This window comes from Hyperoodon ampullatus, assembly GCF_949752795.1.
Source record: "Hyperoodon ampullatus genome assembly, chromosome: 1".
NCBI lineage: Eukaryota > Metazoa > Chordata > Mammalia > Artiodactyla > Ziphiidae > Hyperoodon > Hyperoodon ampullatus.
The window spans coordinates 118163695-118188503 of NC_136914.1; the positions used below are offsets into that span (position 1 = coordinate 118163695).

General features: G+C 38.3%; 1 protein-coding gene across 1 annotated transcript in view; it reads left to right on the plus strand.

The window, feature by feature from the left end:
- Positions 1-4131: 4131 nt before the first annotated feature.
- LYST (lysosomal trafficking regulator) overlaps positions 4132-24809 on the plus strand; it is a gene marked incomplete at both ends in the record, with an annotated part of 150969 nt that continues 130291 nt past the window's right edge. Inside the window, 5 exons of the mRNA XM_079697574.1 lie at positions 4132-4323; positions 15092-15182; positions 17126-19205; positions 20604-21627; positions 23394-23555. Of these exons, the coding sequence (XP_079553700.1) occupies positions 4132-4323; positions 15092-15182; positions 17126-19205; positions 20604-21627; positions 23394-23555 (3549 nt within the window). The remainder of the gene's footprint in view (positions 4324-15091; positions 15183-17125; positions 19206-20603; positions 21628-23393; positions 23556-24809) is intronic.

Below are 24809 nucleotides of genomic sequence, written 5' to 3' on the forward strand. Positions count from 1 at the left end.
TTTAAAAATATTTGTTTTACTACTGATGTTAATATCTTTCTCTCTCTTTTTTTGTTTTTTGGTAGGTGAAGCTTTGTTCTAAGATTATTTGTTTCGTCTAGTTCATGAGCTCAAATCATAAAGACCCTAAATGTTACAGAAGTGTTGAAAGATTGGTAAGTATTTAATGTAACATATATTAGCAGTCAAAATCCTTGGTTCACTCCAAGACTTTGAAACTATATAGTTATGTGACATTAAATTTTTAAACCCCAAAGTGAAAACAGCTAAACTTTCTAGATATGTAAATTGTGGTTTATTCATACCATGGCATATTGCACAGTGGTTTAAAGGAATGAACTTAATGTCGATAGGGAAAAGCAAAGTTATGAAAGGATGCATATAATATACTATTTTTATTAATTTTTATGGAGTATAGTTGCTTCACAATGTTGTGTTAGTTTCTGCTGTACAGCAAAGTGAATCAGTTATACATACACATATATCCACTCTTTTTGAGATTCCCTTCCCATCTAGGTCACCACAGAGCACTGAGTAGAGTTCCCTGTGCTTTACAGTAGGTTCACCTTAGTTATCTATTTTATATATAGTAGAGTATATGTATCAATCTCAATCTCCCAATTCATCCCACCCCCCATAATATACTGTTTATATAAAGTGTTAAAAATAACTAAAACAATACTGAATTGAGGTGTGGGTGGAGTGTGGCTTTCCTGTACTATAAGGTTTGATTTCTTTACACACATACACACACACACACACACACACACACACACGGGAACTGAACTGAACATAGCATAATGTTAATACTTGCTAGATCTGAGGTCTGAGCATTGGCTATAACCTCATGTTTTATGTTCTTTGCACTTTTCTGGGTATTTGAAATATTCCAAAAAATCTTTAAAAATTACCATGCAATCATCTTTTCAGTTGACATTCAGAATGGCTGAAAGGCAATAGGTAAATTCAGCATTCCTATTAGATGCATAGGAAGACATAAGTATTTCTTAATGTGCAAAGCAAAGGTGTCCCCATCACCCCTACCAGTGTTGTTCTGCTAGTACTCATGCAGTTGAAAGAGTGGAAAGTGTGTGAATATTGGACAGAAAAATGCAGAATTTTTGTAATTTGTAGATGATAGGGTTTTATATCTGGAAATTCTGAGAAAATCAATGAGAGTTCAGTAAGAAGTTTGGACATATGAGTAAAGTTTGGATATCTCAAAATAAATCTACTTCCTATAGGCCTCCTATATACCAGTTTTCTATCCGAGTAAGAATGTATCAATATAATGGAAAATAAAATCCCATTCAGAATAATGGCAAAAACTATAAAACACCTTGGAATAAACTTAACAGAAATGTGTGAAGCCTATTATATGAAGTAACAGCAATTTCTACTTCAAGGAAATAATAGGATAAGTGTGTAAATATTGTAAGGATGTTTATTGCAGCTTTGTTTATGATAATAAGAAACTAGAAATAACCTAAATATCCAACAGTGACAGATTGGTTACATAGTTATGGTGCATCTAATAATGAATTATATGAACTATATGTAATATATACATGCAGTGGAATGTATTAAAAAGAGTAAGCATGCAGCTATTAAACAGAGTAAAAGAGAGCTCATGGAAAAAGATTTCTGAAATATCTAAATGAAACAAGCAGGTAATAGATCATCTATATGTAATACCCTATATATGTAACTGTGTATATATTTTATACACGTTTTTAAATCAGGAAAAATGTTTCTGCATATATTATAATACTTTTTTTTTTTTTTTTTTTTTTTGCGGTATGCGGGCCTCTCACTGCTGTGGCCTCTCCCGTTGCGGAGCACAGGCTCTGGACGCGCAGGCTCAGCGGCCATGGTTCACGGGCCCAGCCACTCCGCGGCATGTGGGATCTTCCCGAAACGGGGCACGAACCCGTGTCCCCTGCATCGGCAGGCGGACTCTCAACCACTGCGCCACCAGGGAAGCCCCTATTATAATACTTTTTACTGACATGGCATCTTGTGCTTTTGGGAAGTGGGATTGAAATTATTTCCTCATTAATTGTCTAAAAATTCACATTAATTTTCATTATCTTAATTTCTTGAAGATAGGCCCTAATTATTACCACAGTTTTTTAGTTTTTCACATTTTTATTGTTCGTAAAGTTGCAGTGTGCCTTGCAAATGATGGTGTCTTAGAAACACTGTCAGTGGGCTGCAGTTGTGGAATAGTTGTTCTTGCGTGCCCATGAGGTGACCTCGGTCACAGCTGTTCACATTGTCAGTGCTTCAGTTAAGTAACATGAATTGTTGTACTATATCTGATGAGTTTTCAATGTTTCCTGGTTATTTTCTGAAATTTTCTACTGACCTCATCTGGTAACATTAAGAAAGCCACCAGCATCAAAACTTACAGAATGATGTCAGCCTCTTTGGAAGAAAATCCCCAGAACAATAGGGTAGCACTCTTAAGAAATGTTGCACGGTGGATGGTCCTGATGGTCCAGAAGGTGATATTGTATGGAAAATTCTAAGTGATAAGGAAGCATTGTATTATAGTTTAATTGGCAGTGTTTTTTCTTTTGTAGTGGTACACTAAATAATTATGTATCTTAAAATCAATGATAGATTCAGTGAAATAAATTAATAAAATTGGATAAATACAGACTGAATATAAATCAGGTTACTTGATTTATTGAACAATTTTACTTTACAAAAGCTTATAAAGAAGTAATATTATATATAATAGCGGCTATTGCTGCATTTTGGGATAATGAGCGATGTACCTTTTTTATACTTTTCTTTTCCTAATGTTCAATATTTAAAATAATGGTACTTGTTATATTATAGAGGGGATTGTTATTGTAACAATATCTAGAATTGTGATGGGAATCCAGGAATTAAACCATCAGGCTCTTGAATGAATAGGAACCAAAGTAGTATTAGGAATTTCTTCAGTCTCTCCCTTTCATGTTTATCTCTTTCTCTCTGCATCCTCTTGGTTAATTTTCACTCAGTTGGCCTCAGCTACCTCATAGTGACCACCACAGGGTCATCTCTCTGTGACTTTCCAGCACAACTATGCCCCTAATTCAAATTCCTATGAGAGAGAAGATTGGCCAAGGCCTCTTTGCAGGCTGCACCACATGAGTCACATCTTGCAGCCATCGTATTTGTTGGCTGATCCTGAATCAGGTGTGTGTCAGTTGATTCGGGCCCAGAGACTGGCAGTGCCTCTTGGCAGTAGACATAGTCACATGGCCCACTGCCTTCTCAGCAGGGACGATGGAAAGTCTTCCCCCAAAGGGTGAAGGAAGACTGCAATACACATTTCATTTAATTTAAGTTGTCAGGTTACAAGGTTCTCAGGGTAGGGTAACTGGATGTCTCAAAATTACTTTTAATCCTAAGATTAAACTATTTTGAAATTCTTTGGGGATTTTGTTCTTCATGCTTTTTCCTCTTCTGAAGATTTATACATGTTCTTCTTTACATTTGTGTTTTGCCTCTCTTTTGTCTGTTTTACTATACTGTTTTCCTTAATCCTAAAATGTCACACTGCCCTTTATTTGATTCAGATGTGTAGCAAGAAATGAAGTGCCATAACTTCAGCTGCTAGAATTCTTGTATTTTTATTCACCTGGTGGTAAATCTTTTCCCCACCCACCCCTCATGTGTTTGAGGACGTGGGTCAGTGATTGTGGCTTCTATCAAGTGAAAAACAGTTTATATTTTTAAAAGATCCATTTATCTTTCAAAACATGTACAGCAAGAATATTTTATAAGTTATGCATTTACTTTTATTCTGCAGTGAGGCGTTTTAAGAGAGGAAGTCAGCATCTACCTTAACTGCCACCACTCCCGAGTGTCTTCTCTCCCGGCGCTTTCACGTACCCGTGCGTGGTTCCACTCAGCCATTTCACACCCAGGACTAATTTCTGCCATGTAGGAATATTTAAGGCGCCCCTGACTAGGTCAGAACTATGTCTGAAAAGATTATAAGGTTAGATACCAATGCCCAGTAATTTAAAGTTAGTCTTCAGTTAAAAACAAACAGCAACAAAAACACATAGTTTTAAACATAATTTTTAGTTTTTCTAATCTCTTTTCTATTACTTATTTTACAGCTCGGTCATGAGCACTGACAGTAACTCATTGGCACGTGAATTTCTGACCGATGTCAACCGGCTTTGCAATGTGGTGGTCCAGAGAGTGGGGGCCAGGGAGGAAGAAGAGGAGGAGACACACATGGCAACCCTTGGACAATACCTCGTCCACGGCCGAGGATTTCTGTTACTTACCAAGCTAAATTCTATTATTGATCAGGTAACATTTTCATGTCAAATCATTTTTTTTTATCAGTAAATTTTAGTTAATTATAGATACATAATTTCTGGGTTACATAATTTCTGAGAGTCTCTTTGAGATAAAGTTCTATCTCTCACATCACTCAGATAAGGAAAAGTAGCCCCATTTGTGAACATATTATTTATTTGGATACTTTTCAAAATGTCTAAAATACCTTACAGTTATATATAGCCTTTCTTCTAAAATAGTTTCATATACACTATGCTTTTTATCCTAATTCCAGTGTGAGATAACTATGATTATTAGTAGAGGTAAGATCACAATTCAGAAACATCATGCATTTGCACTTTCAGTAAGTATCAGGTATGTTTTTGAAAAGTTTAGTGTAAATGATATCTAGGGAACTTGCCAATTCTGGGGTGAAAAAAGTAGAGAATACTTTGTGTAAACTAATAATTACTAAGTCTTTCATCTTGTACACATCTAGTTTTTCATACACTACTGTGTTTGCTTAAACTATGGTAAGACCATATGGTATTTTGCTGTTTCCTTATTATAGAATTAACAGAATTTTAAAGCTAGTTGGGACTATGGAGATGTTTTCATCTAACCTCCTTTGAAAGACTGAGATCTGGAAAAATTAAGTAGCTCAAACAAGGTTAACTTGAAGCCCAGATGTGATTTATATCTATTTCATTTTAGTAGAAAACAAATACTTATTTTATGAAGGAAAAGTCCACCATCTGCTTTCACCATCTACTAATTAATACAGTTAGATAATAATATTTCAATTAACTTGAATTTAAAGGATAATAAGGGCTCTGTAGCACCAATATGATGGACAGCTTTAAACACTTTAAATGTTACTGGCTTTAGATGTAAACTTAACCATTGTAAAATAAAATTTCTTTGCCATGAAAGCATTTTGCATATGTATATGGGTAAATATAGATACTAAATACATATATTGGGTAAATATAGATACTAAAATTAAACAGTATCTGTTTTCACTGTAAGCTAAGGAACCTAACAAATATAAATCAGGATGTATTTGTTCACTGTGGTGTCTACCTGTCATGGAATTTTCCAGAATATTTGCAGGTTTATGTATTTTTAAGTTTTATTTATTTTTATTGAGGTAGCATTGATTTATAACACTATATAGGTTTATATAATTTTATTCTTTTTTCTGAATGTGGTTTATCAAATGCGACTAAATGTAATTTAATTTTTATGTATTTGTATGGCTTTTCTGTAAGTAAATTTTAAAAGCAGAAAAAATTATTTGTTAGACCACATGTAGTGATTTTTTTATTTCAAAATTTTGATGACTTAGTATACATATCATGCTCTATTCATCTTCTTACCCCACATTAGGACAATTCAGTGCTTTCTCTCTTTTTTTCTTAAGATACTATATAAGTAGCATCAGCAATATCAGTTACCCAGGAATAAATCTGATAAATTATGTACAAATTTCTCTATAAAATTCTATAAAACATTGTTGAGAGAAACTAAAGACCCATATAAGGGTAGAATGACATAATTTTCATGTATTGGGAAAAATTAATATTGTAAATATATCTGTTTTCTCCAAATTGATCTATAGATTCCAGTGCAATCCCAATCAGAATCTCAATGGCTTTTTTTTTTTTTTTTTTGCGGTACGCGGGCCTCTCACTGCTGTGGCCTCTCCCGTTGCAGAGCACAGGCTGCGGACGCGCAGGCTCAGCGGCCATGGCTCACGGGCCCAGCCGCTCAGTGGCATGTGGGATCTTCCTGGACCGGGGCATGAACCCGTGTACCCTGCATTGGCAGGCGGACTCTCAACCACTGCGCCACCAGGGAAGCCCTATCCTTGATTTTTTTTTTGTTAACATCTTTATTGGAGTGTAATTGCTTTACAATGGTGTGTTAGTTTCTGCTTTATAACAAAGTGAATCAGTTATGCATATACATATGTTCCCATATCTCTTCCCTCTTGCGTCTCCCTCCCTCCCACCCTCCCTATCCCACCCCTCTAGGTGGTCACAAAGCACCGAGCTGATCTCCCTGTGCTATGCTGCTGCTTCCCACTAGCTATCTATTTTACGTTTGGTAGTGTACATATGTCATGCCACGCTCTCACTTTGTCACAGCTTACCCTTCCCCCTCCCCATATCCTCAAGTCCATCTCTAGTAGGTCTTATCCTTGATTTTTTAATCTTGGTACCAATATCAACTAGATGGGTGGCTTTAGTGACTTAATTGCTCCAGATCTCAGTATCCTCATCAGTAACATAAATACATCTAGTTGGATGACTTAAAAGATCTCTTCCAACATAAAAATGATTTGTTTCCATGTAATATTTGATAATAATGGTTTCTAATTTCTTCTGTACCCTAATTATGAACATATATATAGCTTAATTCTAATGTAATTGGTAGAAAATTACATGATTTATTACTAATACAATATACCAAAAAAGAGCTAATATACACAACCATGTGTTATAAATATACTTTTAAAATTTCCAGTATGTATAATTTCCATACCTATTCACATTCTATGGATGTTCTATAAAGTTGTTACTTATTTTGCTGAGTAAAGTATGAAGTTTTACTGAAAGAGGCTGTACATTTATGGACAAAATGTAATTTAAAAAATAGCTATTTTATGTGTAAGAGTACTTTATTCTTCTTACATTTCTGTAGCATTGTCACTTTAATATATAGCACTACATAAACAGCCTATCATAATAATACATAAAATAAGTATAATTGGAAAATAATCAGACTTTTAAAACTGTGGCTACACAGTTCATTCACTGGTTTATTCAGCAGACCATTATGTACCTACTATGTGCTAGCATCTCTGCTAGTTGCAGAAATACAAGAGCAGAGACTGTCTTTACCGGGAGCTCATAGCTTTTGAAGGGATGGACAGATATATATTTTTTTAATGGTGACAAAACAGTGTGAAAGTATTTGGGGAGTGTAAAGGAGAGAGTCCTCAGGAAATGCTTCTTAGAGAAATTGACATGTTTAAATAGGGATTGGCAGTGTAAAGGGGGAGGAGGCATTAGACCAAGGGAACTGCAAATGCAAACACACTGAGGGTTGGAGAAAGATCAGCTAGTAGGGTTAGAGCAAAGGCTGCATGTGGGGGGTTGGCTAGTCAGGAGACTGGAAGGCATAGGCCATGTGATGGCAAGCCTTGTCTACCGTAGTAAGGAGTCTTAATTTTATTCTGAAAATATTGGGGAGGTTTTTAAGTAAGAGAATAGGCAATGAAAAGTATTCTTCAGATTGGATGAGTCAGTCATTGATAATATTATTAGCAAGAATTGCTTCTGTTGGAGAATAATACAAACTTTAAATTTAGTAAAGGTAATAATAATAAATAAACTTTAACTTACTACATCTAGTTCTACAGATTCTGTTTACACACATGCCAGGATTTATCTATGTGTGGTTGGTCTGGCAGGGATGAGGGGGAGTGTAGGGGACGCTGGCATTCCTACTTCTTGGAGGAGTGGGAGTATGATTGCAGTGGAAATGTTAACCACTGTACAGCAGTAGATAATCCACTGCATTATCTCCCTTTGCACCCAGGCTACTAGATAGGAGCAATGAATACATCAGTTGATTGCTGTGTAACAAACCACATTCCAAAAACTTAGTGGCATAAAACAGTGACTTATTTGCTCATGATTCTGGGGCAGTTCAGACAGGCTCAGCTGGGATCACAGGCTCTGCTCCTATGGTGTCGGCGGGGCTTACATCCGAATGTGCAGTTGGTTAGCAGAAGACTGAGGGCTGTCAGATGGGGCCGTTGGCCAGGCTGCCTCAGTTCTCACCCACGCGGCCTCTCGTCTTTCAGGAGGCTAGTCTCAGCTTCTTTCCATAGGTGGAAGCATTCTAAGAGGGTGAGGGGGAAGCTGCAGGAAGTCACATAATCTCACTTCTGCCACATTCTGTTGGTCAAAGCAAGTCACAAGGCCGGCACAGGTTTAAGAGATGGGAACATAAGAGTCCAGCACTTGATGGGAGGAAATGACTTGTGGCCACGTTTTACCTATGTAGTCTCCCTTCTGGCCACGATTATTAGCGTCCCTCCCACACCCCCTCCCTACCAGAACTCTCAAAGTAATGCTCCACAGTGGCATAGGCCCGAAGTCCATGAGCTCACGATGTGCGTCACTCCGGGTGCCCTCGGGGCTTCCAAGTGCAGTACTTTGGTTGCAGCTCTTCTTGATTGAGAGGCTTGTGAATAAAAAGACAAGTTATCTGCTCCCTGCACACCCTGCACACAATGATGAGATAGGAACAAGTTAACCACACTACATACTTGTATTCAACAAGCAGGTGACAGGAGGCACATAGCAGCCATTAATCCACTGAAATGCGGCCAGGCATGCGTTGTCACACACCTTGCTCTGGAAGCAAGAGATATGTTTCTGTTCCTTAGGAGGGGTTCCCTAGTCTCCGGTTCTCCAGGACTCTTGGCTCCACCCTCTGAGATGTCCTCTCTTTTCCAGAATAGATAGCCCATAATTTCAGCTTTCTCATTCTGCCTCCTGCCTGTAAAAAAAGTGGGCACCCAGAAGTCTATAATCATTTTAATCTGTCTCTGTCCCTTTTAGTCCAAGCTGTTAGTATTTTTTAGTAATACAACTTCTTTAAAAATATTGTGAGTTTCTTCTGAACCTTAGTGGAGTTCACTCCATGCCCCCAAAGCCACATCTATAATTGTTTTTGATACAGACCTCTCTCTACCTTGGGCATGTAAGGCTTGTGTGGAACAACACCCTCAAGATTCTTAGTAGTACTTTTGTCTAGCTAACAGGGTCTACTAGGTACCACCTTAAGTCTTCCTGGAGTCTTAACTAAGAGTATTGCAGCCATTTAATAACCTTTTTTTTTTTTGCGTTACGCAGGCCTCTCACTGTTGTGGCCTCTCCCGTTGCGGAGCACAGGCTCCGGACGCGCAGGCTCAGCGGCCGTGGCTCACGGGCCCAGCCGCTCCGTGGCATGTGGGATCCTCCCAGACTGGGGCACAAACCCGTGTCCCCTGCATCGGCAGGCAGACTCTCAACCACTGTGCCACCAGGGAAGCCCTAATAACCATTTTTGATGGGAGAGGAGGAGGAGAGGGAACGGGGGCTGGTTGGGCGGACTATGACCTGCAGGCCAAATCCTGCTGTCAGTGATCTGTTTGTGAGCAGCACACAAGCTAAGAAGAGTTTTGGCATTTTTAAAGCATTGTTAAAAGAAACAAGAATATGCAACACAGACCATATATGACTCACAAAGCCTAAAATATTTACATTCTGGCCCTTTACAAAGTGAGTTTGCAACTCCTGGTCTAATGCAAGAAAAACTATTAGCATGCTCTTTGACATCAGTGGGAGAAACAGTACATACAGTTATTCTGAGACGTCAGAATAACATTTGACAGAATCCATCTATTCTCAACAAAAACTCTAAAAATAAATTAATAGAGGGTTTCATATACAAAGAGTAGAAAAACCAAATAAAATTTATTTTATTGAAGTATAGGTCATTTACAATGTTGTGTTAACTTCTGCTGTACAGCAAAGTGATTCAGTTATACATATATACATTCCTTTTCATATTCTTTTCCATTATGATTTATTATATGATATTGAATACAGTTCCCTGGGCTATACAGTAGGACCTTGTTGTTCATCCATTCTATGTATAATAGTTTGCATCTGCTCACCCCAAACTCCCAGTCTATCCCTTCCCCACCCCCTCTCCCCCTTGGCAACCACAAGTCTGTTCTCTATGTCTGTGACTCTGTTTCTGTTTCATAGATAAGTTCATTTATGTCCTATTTTAGATTCCACATGTAAGTGATATCCTGTGGTATTTGTCTTTCCCTTTCTGACTTACTTCACTTAGTATGATCATCTCTAGGTCCATCCATCTTGCTGCAGATGACATTATTTCATTCTTTTTGGCTGAGTAGTATTCCATTGTGTATATATGTACAACATCTTCTTTATCCATTCATCCGTCCATAGGCATTTAAGTTGTTTCCATGTCTTGGCTGTTGTGAATAGTGCTGCTATGAACATAGGGGTGCATGTATCTTTTTGAATTATAGTTTTATCTGGATATATGCCCAGGAATAGGATTGCTGGATCATATGGCAAATCTATTTTTAGTTTCTTGACAAGCCTCCATACTGTTTACCATAGTGGCTGCATCAATTTACATTCCCACCAACAGTGCAAGAGGGTTCCCTTTTCTCCACACCCTCTCCAGCATTTGTTATTTGTGGATTTTCTGATGATGGCCATTCTGACTGGTGTGAGGTGGTACCTCATTGTAGTTTTGATTTGCATTTCTCTAATGATTAGTGATGATGAGCATCTTTCATGTGCCTGTGGGCCATCTGTATGTCTTCTTTGGAGAAATGTCTGTTTAGGTCTTCTGCTCATTTTTCGATTGGGTTGTTTTTTTGTTGTTGAGTTGTATGAGCTGTTTGTATAGAAAAACCAAAATTATTTTTAATAAGAAGCTTTGTAATAGAACCAGTATAAGAATAACTTTATTACTATTCTGTTTGACATCATGTTTTAAAAACATTCGATAGTAAAGTGGAGTATGAAAGTAATGACAGCTTAATGTGAGAAAGATGGAGAAATAAACATTTTTAAAGTGATGTGTACAGAAAAATCCAAAAGATCATCTGAAAACTGTTCAGCAAAGTTATGGAATATAAGTCAAATGGAATATAAGCCAAATATATTGTTTCCTTTAACTAAAGCTATATAGCTAGGAAATTTTTAAAAGATTCTGTTTACAGTAGTATTGAAGAATGTTCACATATGTGTGTATAGATACACGTATTTTAGAAATAATTATAAAATTCTGATAGAAGAAATAAAGGACTTAAATAAATAGCACTTGGGACTTCCCTGGTGGTCCAGTGGTGAAGACTCCGTGCTTCCTCTGCAGGGGGTGCAGGTTCAATCCCTGGTTGGGTCACTAAGATCCTGCATGCTGTGCAGCACGGCCAAAATGAATGAATGAATGAATAAATGAATAAATAAATAACACATATTTCTGCTATGTCTGGAACATTAAATTTAATTAGCATGTCAAAATTTAAAGTAATACCATTAATACCAATTAAAATAGCTTCATTCTATGTTCCTTAGCATGTCATCCTGAGGTCCTTGATCTGGTGCCCACCTGCCTTTGTAGCTTCCTAAACATCACCTCTGGTTTGGGATCTCAACCTTTCCCCCCAATAAACTTGCCCTTTCTCTCCCATCCTGCCACCACTACTTCTGGATGGTTAGGTTAGGTACTTAATATAAAATCCAGTCAAAACAATAGAATTGTGAAAGGGATGGTGCCTGGCACCTGGTAGGTACTTACAATATGCTTCTTACTACCTGGATGAGAGTGATTTCACTGTTTATTATTGGTATGGGGAATTTAAAAATGTCTGACACAGTCATTTTCCCTGCACAGGGGGAAACATAAAAGTGTAAGTATTAAATGAGGAGTAGTATGATTTCTGTAGATTGGACAGTCTAGGAATAGCCAAGGAATGGATCTGTTTGTGTCATGTATTGCCTAATTTGGCATATTGAGCCCTGAGCTAAGTGGAAAGGAGCGAGAGAAGTTCCAGGCCGCGTGTTGCAGAGGCCAAGGGCAGGAACGCCAGCTCACACAGCAGTGGTGATTTGCCAGTGTACTGTGGGGAAACAAGGGCTGAATTATAAGGACAGTGTGTCTGTAGCACTTCTTCACACACCCTTGAGGTTTCACCAAGCTCTGTTAGAAAGTTATTAGTTCATCTGCTAAAGATAAAGACTCAGCTTAGGAGGACTCTGCAGGAATGACCTCCCCAAAATTGGTTTACTTTTTTTTTTTTAAAGACTGTATCTTTTGCTGGCATCTTAAAAAATGTTGAGATACATACAGAGTACAAGCTATACGTGTGAATGTTATATAGACATCTTTAGTCTTATTAATTCTGAAGTAAAGCACATAAAAATGGGGCCCTTTGATATAATTTTTACTTCACATCCAGAATTCAAAGTCATTCATGCAGGTAATGTTTATGGATATCTGACTACGTACTAGGCATCGAGTGGCAGAAAAGGGAGGTGATTGCTAAGGACTAGAGCCTGAGCCCTGGAGTTCATGCTCTGAGAGAGGCCTGGGAAGTATGTTTGGAAAAGTTTCCCATCGTATTTAGAGATAAATCCAAACTCCTTCACATGACCCCCAAGGCCACATTGGATCTGGCACCGTCCACCTCGCTGACCTTCCAGGCTTATCTCCTAGTGCCCTCCCCCATGCTATGCTTCAGCCACACTGGACTGCCTGCTATTCTATGGAAAAGTCAAATCCATTCCCAACCCTTTATATACTTCCTATGAGCCCTTTGCTTCCCTGTCTTTGCATGGATTCTTCCTTCTCATCAGTTAAGTAGCTGCTCAAGTGGCCCATCCTGACTAGCCAGTTTAAATGTTCCCCTTTCCATCACTCTGTCCTCCCTCTCCTGTTTAATTTTCTCTGTCGCACAGCATTCTGTCTGAAATTTTCTTATCTGTGCCCATTATTTTCTGTCTCCCTTGCTAGAGTGTCAGCTTTGTAAGGATGTGAGTTGAGTATCGTCACCACTACATCCAAAGCGTCTGGCACATTGTAGGGGCTCAATAAGTATTTGTTGAATGAATGAAAGAGGAAAACGGGCATTCAGACATTAACCGTTCAGCAAGTTGGTTGCTGTACTAAATTAGAGGCATGAAACCCAACTTGACCTAGGGGGGATTAGAGAAGTCTCCCCATAGAGGAATTAAGACCTGAGGAATGAGTTGGCATTTGGCAGATGGGAGGATGGTGAGAGAATTGCAAGAGCAGTGTATGTGAGGAAGACGTTTGCAAAGACCAGTGGTGTTCAGGAAACCCTTAATAGCTGGACACGTGGGGAAGGGTCAGATGTGGTGATGGGAGCTACAACTGGACAAGTCAGTAGGAATCGTGTCATGAAACGTCTTCCAAGCCTGAGAAGGAGTTTAAATTTTACTTTTGCAGAATTTTGAGGCTTTCCATAACCAGGACACTAGAAAGTGATAGTCAGAATCTATGTCTCTGCTTTCTCATTCCCTTCGACTCTTCAGCCTATCGTAATCTGACCTGCACCCTCATCACTCCATTAAAACTGTGTTTGTTAAGGTCACCAGTGACCCTCTACTTGCTAAATACTTTCCTGCCATCACCTTACACAATTAAAGAACAGCAACTCTTGACCTGGTTGACCTTTCTTTCCTGAGCTGCTCTCTTCCCTTGATATTTCTTGTTCTGCTTCTCTTTGGGGGAAGCTACATCTCAGTCTCCTTTGCAGGCTGCTCTTCAGGTCCACCATCCATAGTTCTTTCAGTGTTGTTCTCCAGAACTCCATTCTGGGTAGAATTCTTTTGTCCTCCTGCATACTGTCCCTAGGAAATCTCACCCATGTCCTTAACCTCTGCCCTGATGACTCCCCAGTCTTTTTATTTACTTAACATTTTTTTCTTAAGCTCCAAATCTGTATATCCAGCTGTTTACTAAAAAGCTCTCTCCATTTGGATATCTTACAGACATCTCAAACTCAGTATGTCTAAAAAGTGAATCCATTATCTTTACCCCAACCTGACACCACTGCTAAATTTCCTGCCTTGGTGACTATTATCAGTTGCCTAGTGGCCTAAAGCAGAAACCTTCAAGTTCTTTTTGATCTTTTTTTTTTTTTCTCCCAGTATTATACCCCACAGGTAGTCAACTGCAAGTCATTTCAATTCTCCCTTACAGTTTCTCAAATATGTCTCCTTTTCAATTTTACTATCCGAGGGCTTCAGATCATTATTATCTCTCATCTGTATTGTTTCCCTGTCTCTGACACTGATCAATCCTTTCCCCTCCCTGCCAATTCCATCCTCTATATAGTGGCTAATATGATTGTATCACCCTGACTCCCTCCCCACTGATTGATGTGAGGAATTTAAACTTGATTTGTCATTAATTCCTTGACCACCCATGTCCCAACGTTTCCAGGTCTAGCACCTCCACACCTCTAACTGATAATGATTTCTCCTTTTTCTTAACTCCTAAACTGAATGCCTGTATCACACCTGGGTATGTACACATACGACATGCCTTCTGTTCTTTAACTGTTTTGTGTATATGTATTCTATGGACCAAATGAGGGGACCTTCTGCAGGGCTTGGACCATATCCTCCAGAAAGGGTAAGACAGTAAATGCTGTGGACCTAGTGTGCAATCAATAAATATTTATTGGATGACCTTCACTAATACGTCTTTCTCTCTTTAGATATATTATTTTATTAATAATGTCAGTTTCTCTTTTTAAAATTGCGTTCTCTGAGTTTTAAATTTAACTGCATGAAGACTTTGTTTTCTAGTAACTTATGTTATTGGTTTGCTAATTAATAGGGCTTAACTTTTCATTTGCACCTAGCAAATTTTTTTTTTTCGTAGGTAAGGAATTCTTACAATGTGCATGGTGGTAATAACAGCTGTTTTTGGAAAAATCAGCAAGAATGTGCTAAATACCGTCAAATACTCTTACATTCTTCTGTCATTGGCAGGGTTTATAAGTTGCAAAGTATCGCAGCTTTAATTGGATTTAAAATAGGTTAACTTGATTCTTCCTTCTCAAGAAAAAGGATTTTTTGGTTCAATTTAAGACAGAATATTAGGAATTAATGTGTTTCATGACCTTGGAACATGCAGGATTCTTTTATTTCTAATACAGGCATTGACATGTAGAGAAGAACTCCTTACCCTTCTTCTGTCGCTCCTTCCACTGGTATGGAAGATACCTGTTCAACTAGAAAAGGCAGCAGGTATGTTTCTTTTCTTTATCATATCCCAGTGTTATCACAATTCCACTGGGGGAAAAAGGCTCCATTGAAAAGTTACTTCTGCTGTAACGGTTGATACGGCTCAAAATCAGAACGGTATGTATTAGTATGATACTTAATATGAAAAATTCTTTAGGCAAATACATTTTTATTTCTTCTAATAATACAGAAATCATGGTCCTTCTCAGGGGATTCCTTGAATGTAATGATGATTAGAAAATAGATGAAGAAGCAGAACACTTAGCAAAAGGAGTAAATCTGGATATGTAGACTAACATCTGAGAAATGGAGAGTGAAAAGTCTGAAGAAAGAAATTAAAGATTCTTTGCTTATTTTAAAGGCTGCTTTCCATTACCAGTACTCCGTCAATGACTTTTGCAGTTTAGTTTTTCTAGTGTTGCTTTTAAAGGATAAATTTGAAATAATATTTTGTTTCAGGACTTGGTAGAATTATTACACTTAAGGTCACTACATACTTTTAATTTCTGATTCAGAAAAAATAAAAATATGTGTTTACATATCATATTAAGTATATGAAACTTAGTTTAAATGTTTCAGTGAAGGGATTAACAGTTTTCCCCCTTGACCACTTCTGGAATATGCGAATTGTGAGATGCTTAAGGATATTTCAGGTTGAAAAAAAAAAAAGAAAAATCTCCTGAATTGCATTTTAATGCCATATATGCATTTTTAATGTATTTCTGATATGGAGCTCTCTTTTAGGGAGTTACCTAAGCTCTTGTAATATTGTTATCCTACATATTTGTTGATTCACTGATTCTGCTCTTGTTTTCTTCTTAATTTATAGAATTCACAAATTGTTAATCACTTAAGAAATCTAATTTGTGTCCTTTTGGGGAAGTTGTCTTCATTGCCTGCATCTTTTGCATACATGGAATTTGTCAGACTCCTTTTAATCTCCCTTAATTAAAGCACAAGTCTTTTATTTACAGATTTTTTAATTTATTCATTCTGAATTGTAACTGTATCTTTCGTATAGATCTTATTACGTGTTATTGCAAAGGGAAAGACCAATTTCATTATCTTTTTAATTCGTATGGAAAAGTTATTCATTTCCCTAAGAGATAGGTCTTGAGTGGTGACCACATGGCAGCCCTAGGTTCTAGACACTGAGGATGAAACAGGAATGCCTGTACCTGTGCCTAGTTCAGTGCGTAGCACATGCCGTAGATATTGTAAATGAATAACTCATTTAACCTCAGTCTTGGAGAACATTTGGTATCTACTGTATGATTTTAAAATAATTTTAGAAAATCTTAAAGTTTCTAAGTTATATCAGGGCTCTAAACTAAATACTGTTTTGAGAATATAATATACCCCTGTGTCTTTTTTTTTTTTTTTTTTTTTTTTTTTTCGGTACGCGGGCCTCTTGACTGTTGTGGCCTCTCCCGTTGCGGAGCACAGGCTCCGGACGCGCAGGCTCAGCGGCCATGGCTCACGGGCCCAGCCGCTCCGTGGCATGTGGGACCCTCCCGGACCGGGGCACGAACCCGTGTCCCCTGCATCGGCAGGCGGGCTCTCAACCACTGCGCCACCAGGGAAGCCCACCCCTGTGTCTTAATTAATGGCATTATCGGAGGAGATTTGTAAAATGGTAGGAATAGTAGCGCTAAATACCAGCACTACTTTCCTAACACTGTTCTCCTTGTTGTTTTCAGAATCAATTTGTATCCTTTGAACCAGTGCCACCTGGTACTTAACATGAGTGGGATAAGGAAGTGAAGTGATAAGGGGAAGAGGGGGAGTAGAGACATAACAGAAGGCTAAAGGAAGTCAGCCCCATAATAAAAATATACTGAGGATAAACTCCTAAAGTAAATGATAAGTAAGAGGGTAATCACCTATGCAAACTGAGTTTTAAAACACATTAAGGTATTCTAAATTTTCTTTCTTCATATTGTTAGATTTTAATCTACCGTTCTCAGCTGATATAATCCTGACCAAAGAAAAGAACTCAAGTTCTCAAAGATCTACTCAGGAAAAATTATATTTAGAAGGAAGTGCCCCAGCCGGTCAGGTTTCTGCAAAAGTAAATGTTTTTCGACAAAGCAGACGACAGCGTAAAACTACCCATCGCTATTCTGTAAGAGATGCAAGAAAGACACAGCTCTCCACCTCAGATTCAGAAGTCAATTCAGATGACAAAAGTATAGTAATGACTAAGCATAGAAGGTCCCATCTGCTGCAGCATTTTGTAACACAGTCTCCTAAAGAAGACCACCTTACAGCAAAGCTTGACCACTTATCAACCAAAGAACAGACCCCTCCTGATACCATGGCTTTGGAAAATTCCAGAGAGAAGATTCCAAAACAGGAGTCAAACACTGACATTTTAAGTGAGCCAGCGGCCTTGTCTGTCATCAGTCACATGCACAATTCTCCATTTGACTTATGTCATGTTCTGTTATCTTTATTAGAGAAAGTTTGTAAGTTTGACATTACCTTGAATCATAATTCTGCTCTAGCTGCCAGTGTAGTGCCCACGCTGACTGAGTTCCTGGCGGGTTTTGGGGACTACTGTAATCTCAGCGACAATTTGGAGAGTCGGATGGTTTCTGCAGGTTGGACTGAAGAACCGGTGGCTTTGATTCAACGGATGCTTTTTCGAACAGTGTTGCATCTTATGTCAGTAGATATTAGTATGGCAGAGATGATGCCAGAAAGTCTTAGAAAAAATTTAACGGAATTGCTTAGAGCAGCTTTAAAAATTAGAACTTGCCTAGAAAAGCAGCCTGACCCTTTTGCACCAAGACAAAAGAAAACACTACAAGAGGTTCAGGAAGATTTTGTGTTTTCCAAGTATCGCCATAGAGCGCTTCTTTTACCAGAGCTCCTAGAGGGAGTTTTACAGATCCTGATCTGTTGTCTTCAAAGTGCAGCTTCAAATCCTTTCTTCTTCAGTCAGGCCATGGATCTGGTTCAAGAATTCATTCAGCATCATGGATTTCATTTACTTGAAACAGCAGTTCTTCAAATGGAGTGGCTGGTTGTAAGAGATGGGGTTCCTCCTGAGGCCTCAGAACATTTGAAAGCCCTCATCAATAGTGTGATGAAAATAATGAGCACTGTCAAAAAAGTGAAGTCAGAGCAACTTCATCATTCAATGTGTACAAGAAAGAGGCACAGACGGTGTGAATATTCCCACCTCATGCATCACCACAGAGATCTCTCAGGTCTGCTGGTTTCGGCTTTTAAAAACCAAGTTTCCAAAACCCCGTTTGAAGAGACGGCAGATGGAGACGTGTATTACCCCGAGCGGTGCTGTTGCATTGCAGTGTGTGCTCACCAGTGTTTACGCTTACTGCAGCAGGCTTCCTTGAGCAGCACGTGCGTCCAGATTCTCTCGGGTGTTCAGAACATCGGCATATGCTGCTGTATGGATCCCAAATCTGTGATCATCCCTTTGCTCTATGCTTTTAAATCGCCAGCACTGAAAAACTGTCGGCAGCATATATTAAATATTCTTAACAAACTTATTTTGGATCAGTTAGGAGGAGCCGAGATACCACAAAAAACTAAGAAAGCAGCTTGCAATATTTGTACCGTTGACTCAGATCAACTAGCCAAATTAGAAGAGACCCTGCAGGGAAACGCATGCGATGCTGAACCTTCCTCAGGTTTATCCAGTCCTTCTTACAGATTTCAAGGGATCCTGCCCAGCAGTGGATCTGAAGACTTGTTGTGGAAATGGGATGCCTTAGAGGCTTATCAGAATTTTGTTTTTGAAGAAGACAGATTATGTAGTGTGCAGATTGCAAGTCACATTTCCAGTTTAATCCAGAAAGGCAATATAGTTGTTCGGTGGAAATTGTATAACTACATATTTAATCCTGTGCTCCAAAGAGGAGTTGAATTAGCACATCATTGTCAACAGCTCGACATTACTTCAGCTCAGACTCATGTATGTAGCCATCATGACCAGTGTTTGCCCCAGGAAGTCGTTCAGATTTATTTAAAAACTCTGCCTATCCTGCTTAAATCAAGGTTCGTGTGTGTGTGTGTGTGTGTGTGTGTGTGTGTAGATATTTTTTTCTCATTGTATGCTTTTGAATATCTTTATTATTTTTTTTCCTAGGATTTAATTTTTAGTTTAACAACTACCAAAAAATTCCCATCCCATGTCAGATTTTTTTTTAACATTTAGTATTTGTTCATTTGTTTGTTTTTATTGGGGTGGTCATAGAGAAGAGGATAGAGCCATTGATTTTAGTTTCTCTGAAAAAGAAAAAGTAAAGTTTTAAATATATTTCTGAGAAAAAGATGGACACAACACAAATATCCAACAGCAGCGGCAAGGTTAAATTAATTATTTTATATTTTGTTGATGTACTATTATTAGCCATTAAAAAATAATGTTTAAAAGGATCATGTTGGGACATGAAAAAATGCTTATAATATTTTATCAATAAAATAAAAAAAATTAAAATATCATCCACTTATTTACAACTAGGTAAAATATACATATGCATAAAATGATAATTATTTATGGAGGTAGTGAAATTAAGGGAATTATTATTTTTTAAATACCATATCTACATTTATTGCCTAAGCAATATAAGTGGAAAATACAGTTAAGCAAAAAGAAGAAAATTAAAATTACTTAGAATCCCATCAATGAGTTTTGCAGATTTTGTGATTATCAACTCTGATACTTAAAAAATAGTTTTATAAATAAAGCTTGCTTCTGATGGGTAGTTTGGCCTTTCAAATTAATGCATATACCATTTAAAAAACGTAATAAAATACAACCCATCTGTGATCATTCATTATCTTTACAATCATTTTTAAAAAAATTCCTGACATTCTGACATTGTTTAAATAGAACTGACTTTGCTTTGAAAGTTTTTAACTCCTTGGCATATTTTTGGACAGTGAACCAGATCCGTGAGTCTTACCTGAGACAGAGCTGAAAAACTTCAGATCTGCAGTTTGGTTCTTTCCCTGTGTGACATACAGATTTAAAACAAACAAAAGTCCTGGGTGAACCATCAGGCAGACAAACAAATGGACACACAAATGCCTCCGGGCTTCCGGAGTGTCCATCTCAAATGTGATGGTGGCTGTGGCACTGAGAATTTATAGAGAAATTTGCCATTTGGAGAAAAATACACTTCGCTTAACTTAACTTGAGATGTGTTGCTTCGTTTAACTTGAGATGCATTGTAATCTGTTCTTTTCAAATGCTGCTGGAGTGTTTGAAGAAGGATGTAAAAGTAACTAGAAAGCCACTTAAGATCCTGGTCATATCTGAGGACTTCAGCCAGATAATTGATGAGTTGAAATAGGTAGTGTTTAGCAATGACATATTTAAATAGTATATGTACCTACTTATAAATGATGTTGCTATATGTAAAAGCTCTCATATTTTTTTTTCTCTCACAGGGTAATAAGAGATTTGTTTTTAAGTTGTAATGGAGTGAACCAAATAATTGAATTAAATTACTTAGATGGTATTCGAAATCACTCGCTAAAAGCATTTGAAACTCTGATAATCAGCCTAGGGCAACAACAGAAAGATTCTTCAATTCCAGGTATTGATGGGACAGACCTTGAACAGAAGGAGCTGTCATCTTTAAATGTCAGTACTTTGTACAACCAGCAAGCTTATTCAGATTCTCAGAGTCTTAGCAAATTTTATGCCCGCCTCAAAGATGCTTATCCAAAGAAACGGAAGTCTGTCACCCAGGATGTTTATATCAACACGATAAACCTCTTCCTCTGTGTGGCGTTCTTGTGCGTAAGTAAAGAAGCAGAATCTGATAGAGAGTCAGCCAATGATTCAGAAGATACTTCTGGCTACGACAGTACAGCGAGCGAGCCTTTGCAACACATGCTGCCATGTTTCTCTCTCGAGAGCCTCGTCCTGCCCTCTCCCAAACACATGCACCAAGCAGCAGACATTTGGTCAATGTGTCATTGGATCTACATGTTGAGTCCAGTTTTCCAGAAACAGTTTTATAGACTTGGTGGTTTCCGAGTATGCCATAAATTAATATTTATGATAATACAGGAACTATTCAGAAGTCCTGAAGAGGAGCAAGGGAGAAAGGAGGGAGATATAAATGTAGATGAAAACCAAGATTTACACAGACCTTCTCAATCTGAGGACACTGTGAAGGAAGATTTATTATCTTTGACTGTGAAAAGTGACCCCACACCTTCAGAACTGGGTAGTCTGAAAAAGAGTGCTGACAGTTTAGGTAAATTGGAGTCACAGCCTATTTCTTCCATGAACCTGGAACATATTCCAGCCGCAGAAGCTGCTCCTGAGGAAGCAAAAGTATTTACGAGTCGAGAAAGCGAGACCTCACTTCAGGGCATACGACTTTTGGAAGCCCTTTTGGCTATTTGTCTTCATGGCACCAGAGCTAGTCAGCAAAAGATGGAATTGGAGTTACCTAATCAGGTAGTAACTTGTCCTTCATCTAGCTATTGTGTTTTACATATACATATATTTATTTATTTGTTTGTTTGTTTAAAGTTCTAATGTAATACTATTGTCATTTTGTTTTTCCAAAGATTCTAAGTTTTGAGGTGCTCCTGCATGCTTAGCACAGTACCAGGTACTGTGGTGGACACAGAGGAGTACATGACCCTGTTCTTGCCCTCAAGAAGCTTACGTTTTAGTTTGGAATTCAGACCCCACATGTGACAAATTTACCAACTCTGAAAGGCACTAGTTACTCATTGAATGTCAGATGAGTAATAATGAGTATTGTATTTCAAAGTTCAGACTCTTCAGCCTTGGTGTGATTCTGTTTGGTGCCCTGCCCAGATCCCCTACCAAGCTGATACCCCCGTCCACCATCTACTGCAGATGTTGGCTGCTGAGGACTCACATCTGCACGCATCTCCCAAGGAGTGCCCTTGGCCGACCTGGGGAGGGTGCTCAGAGCCGGTGATTGATGGGAATGGCTCTGGGGGGGGGGTGCCAGTTTCTGTGGTGCAGCTGAGGCTCCAGAGCTTCCCATGGAATTAGGCTGGGGCTACACAGTTATTCTGGAACCGCATCTTTGCCTGGCTTCTTTCCCCAACATATTCTGCCTCCCTCACACCTTTGCAAATTTCTCCTGAGAGCATGTCTCAGAGAAAAAGGAGTCCTCAGTTTCGGGCCTTGCTTCTAAGGACACTTTGAATATGGCAGATCCCTTCTTTCCTTACTAACTCACTCCTAACCATTCTGTCAGCCAGCAGGCTCTCCTGACTGCAGTCCCAGCCTCCATAATGCCTCCTGTCTAAAACATCTTGTTGCCTCCACGTTACTCACAATTAAAATAGACACTCCTTAGTATAGCACGCAGAGCCCATCACAGTCTTGCTTTCACTTCCTTGTTTAGCCTAATTTCCTGCTGTCCTTCACCATGCTGCAATCAGCCATACTGAACTGACACCTTCTCGAGATGCCATTCTTTGTCATCACTTCTGTACTTTTGTACCTGTTCTTCTGTCTGGCATATTCTCTCTCTCTCTGCTTCTATGCCTGCTGTCTCCAACTTGTTCTTCATTGTTCATCTCATACAGTCCTTCCTCTGGACACTTTGACAGGTCTCTCAGGCACATCCTCTCTTTTATGTACTCAGAGAACTTTATTTATAGCTCTTGTATGGTCACCATCATATCTTGTCTGTACGTATCTGTGTCTCACGTTGGACGGAGATAATTCCTTAGGGAAGAAGTCAGTTTCCTATCCATCCTTATGGCCTCATCCCCTAGTAGAGGAACATAGGCAAGCAGTGAGAGTTCCCCTCAAGGACAGATGGGAAGGAGTAAAGAAGGGAGGAAGAGAAAAGGATTAGAACATAAGTGCTTCTTAGAGTCTTAAGGAATCTCCAAGAAGGAATTTGTAAAATCTAGAGATGGTTAATCAAACCCCTGAAGTTTTAACTAAACATTTTTTGCATGATACAATTAGTTTATGGTACATTGAAATTCAAAACCAAATAAGATGAGTAAAGCATTTGATAAATTAAAATGTTGTTATTAATTGTAACAGTAGAATGTTTGTATAAGCTCTAGGTATTTATAGTCATTTTATTTTCATATCAACTGCAAATAAATGGACTAGTGTTTACTTAAGTAACTATTAATTTATCATTTGTTTTGTCACTGTTTAATTTTTTCTTAAAGCATGTTAATTTTCTTAGTCTCTCTCTTTTTTTTTTTTTACCTTAGAACTTGTCTGTGGAAAATATACTGCATGAAATGAGGAGCCATCTTTCCAAGTCAAAGGTGATTGAAACAGAATTAGCAAAGCCTTTATTTGATGCCCTGCTTCGAGTTGCACTGGGGAATCATTCAGCAGATTTTGAACACGATGATGCTATGACTGAGAAGGTATGAATAACTGACAGTTGTGTTGTTTGGGTGTGACTGGCAGAGGCAGAAGCGGTGGGATGGGAGTAAGACACCAACGAATGTGGTTAGGACATATGGGCCAGGATTTGGTCATGTGAGTTCGATGGGCCGTCTCGCCGTCATGTGGGGTGGATTGTATTTAGTCGGTGCTGTATCTCATAAAAAACAGGAGAGCAGTATGACATGCTTTTCTTCATCTGATCTGGAGATTTTCTGAGAATTACTTCTAGTTAGGTGGAAAGGTATTATTTGATAAGTCTTACGTATAAACTGATAGTTTATTAAATAACAATTCAGGGATGGCAGTGACTCAGCTGTCTTATTTGATCCTATATTGGTACAGCTAATATTTCCAGAACACTCTTCTCACTTTAATTTTAAATCACTCAGCATTAAAAATGACTAGTACTTGCATAGAAAATAGCAGTCATAGTTTTTTAGTTGTTCTGTTAACATTGTTTTCTAAAATAACTATTTTAATTTTTTTTCCTGAAACTCGGATACATATTTAGTTAATTTCTCTCTCCTTTCATGTTTCCTTACCTTTAGTTAATTGTCACCTCTCCTTTATCCTTATGTAGCTTCTTTTTAAATTCCTTGGTCTGGACATACATTGGCATTTTATAATCTTCTGCCATAATTTTTTTTTTTTTTTTTTTTTTTTTTTTTTTTTTTTTGTGGTATGCGGGCCTCTCACTGTTGTGGCCTCTCCCGTTGCGGAGCACAGGCTCTGGATGCGCAGGCTCAGCAGCCATGGCTCACGGGCCCAGCCGCTCCGCGGCATATGGGATCCTCCCAGACCGGGGCACGAACCCGTATCCCCTGCATCGGCAGGCGGACTCTCAACCACTGCGCCACCAGGGAGGCCCTGCCATAATATTTTATGTTACTGTTTGTCATAACTTAAAAACTTACTGAAATAACTACTAATGCCTTCATCATATTACTGAATCAGCTGGTTAACTGGAAAATGTTAAAATACCTACCTAAAATGTCAAAATACCTAGGTGGGTTAAAATACCTACCTACTTATTAAAAAAAAGTTTACTCTACCTTTTATTACTGTTGCAAAGATAAAATACTCTGAGCTTCTTCACGTGTGTTTTCTAAAATGAAGATATTAGTAGCATTTTTATAAGAGAAGGAAAATTTCATGCCACAAGATATTTCACAGGGAGTTAATGCTGGAACTCTTGATTTCTGAGATGCTTTTATATAGACAACTGCATTCTG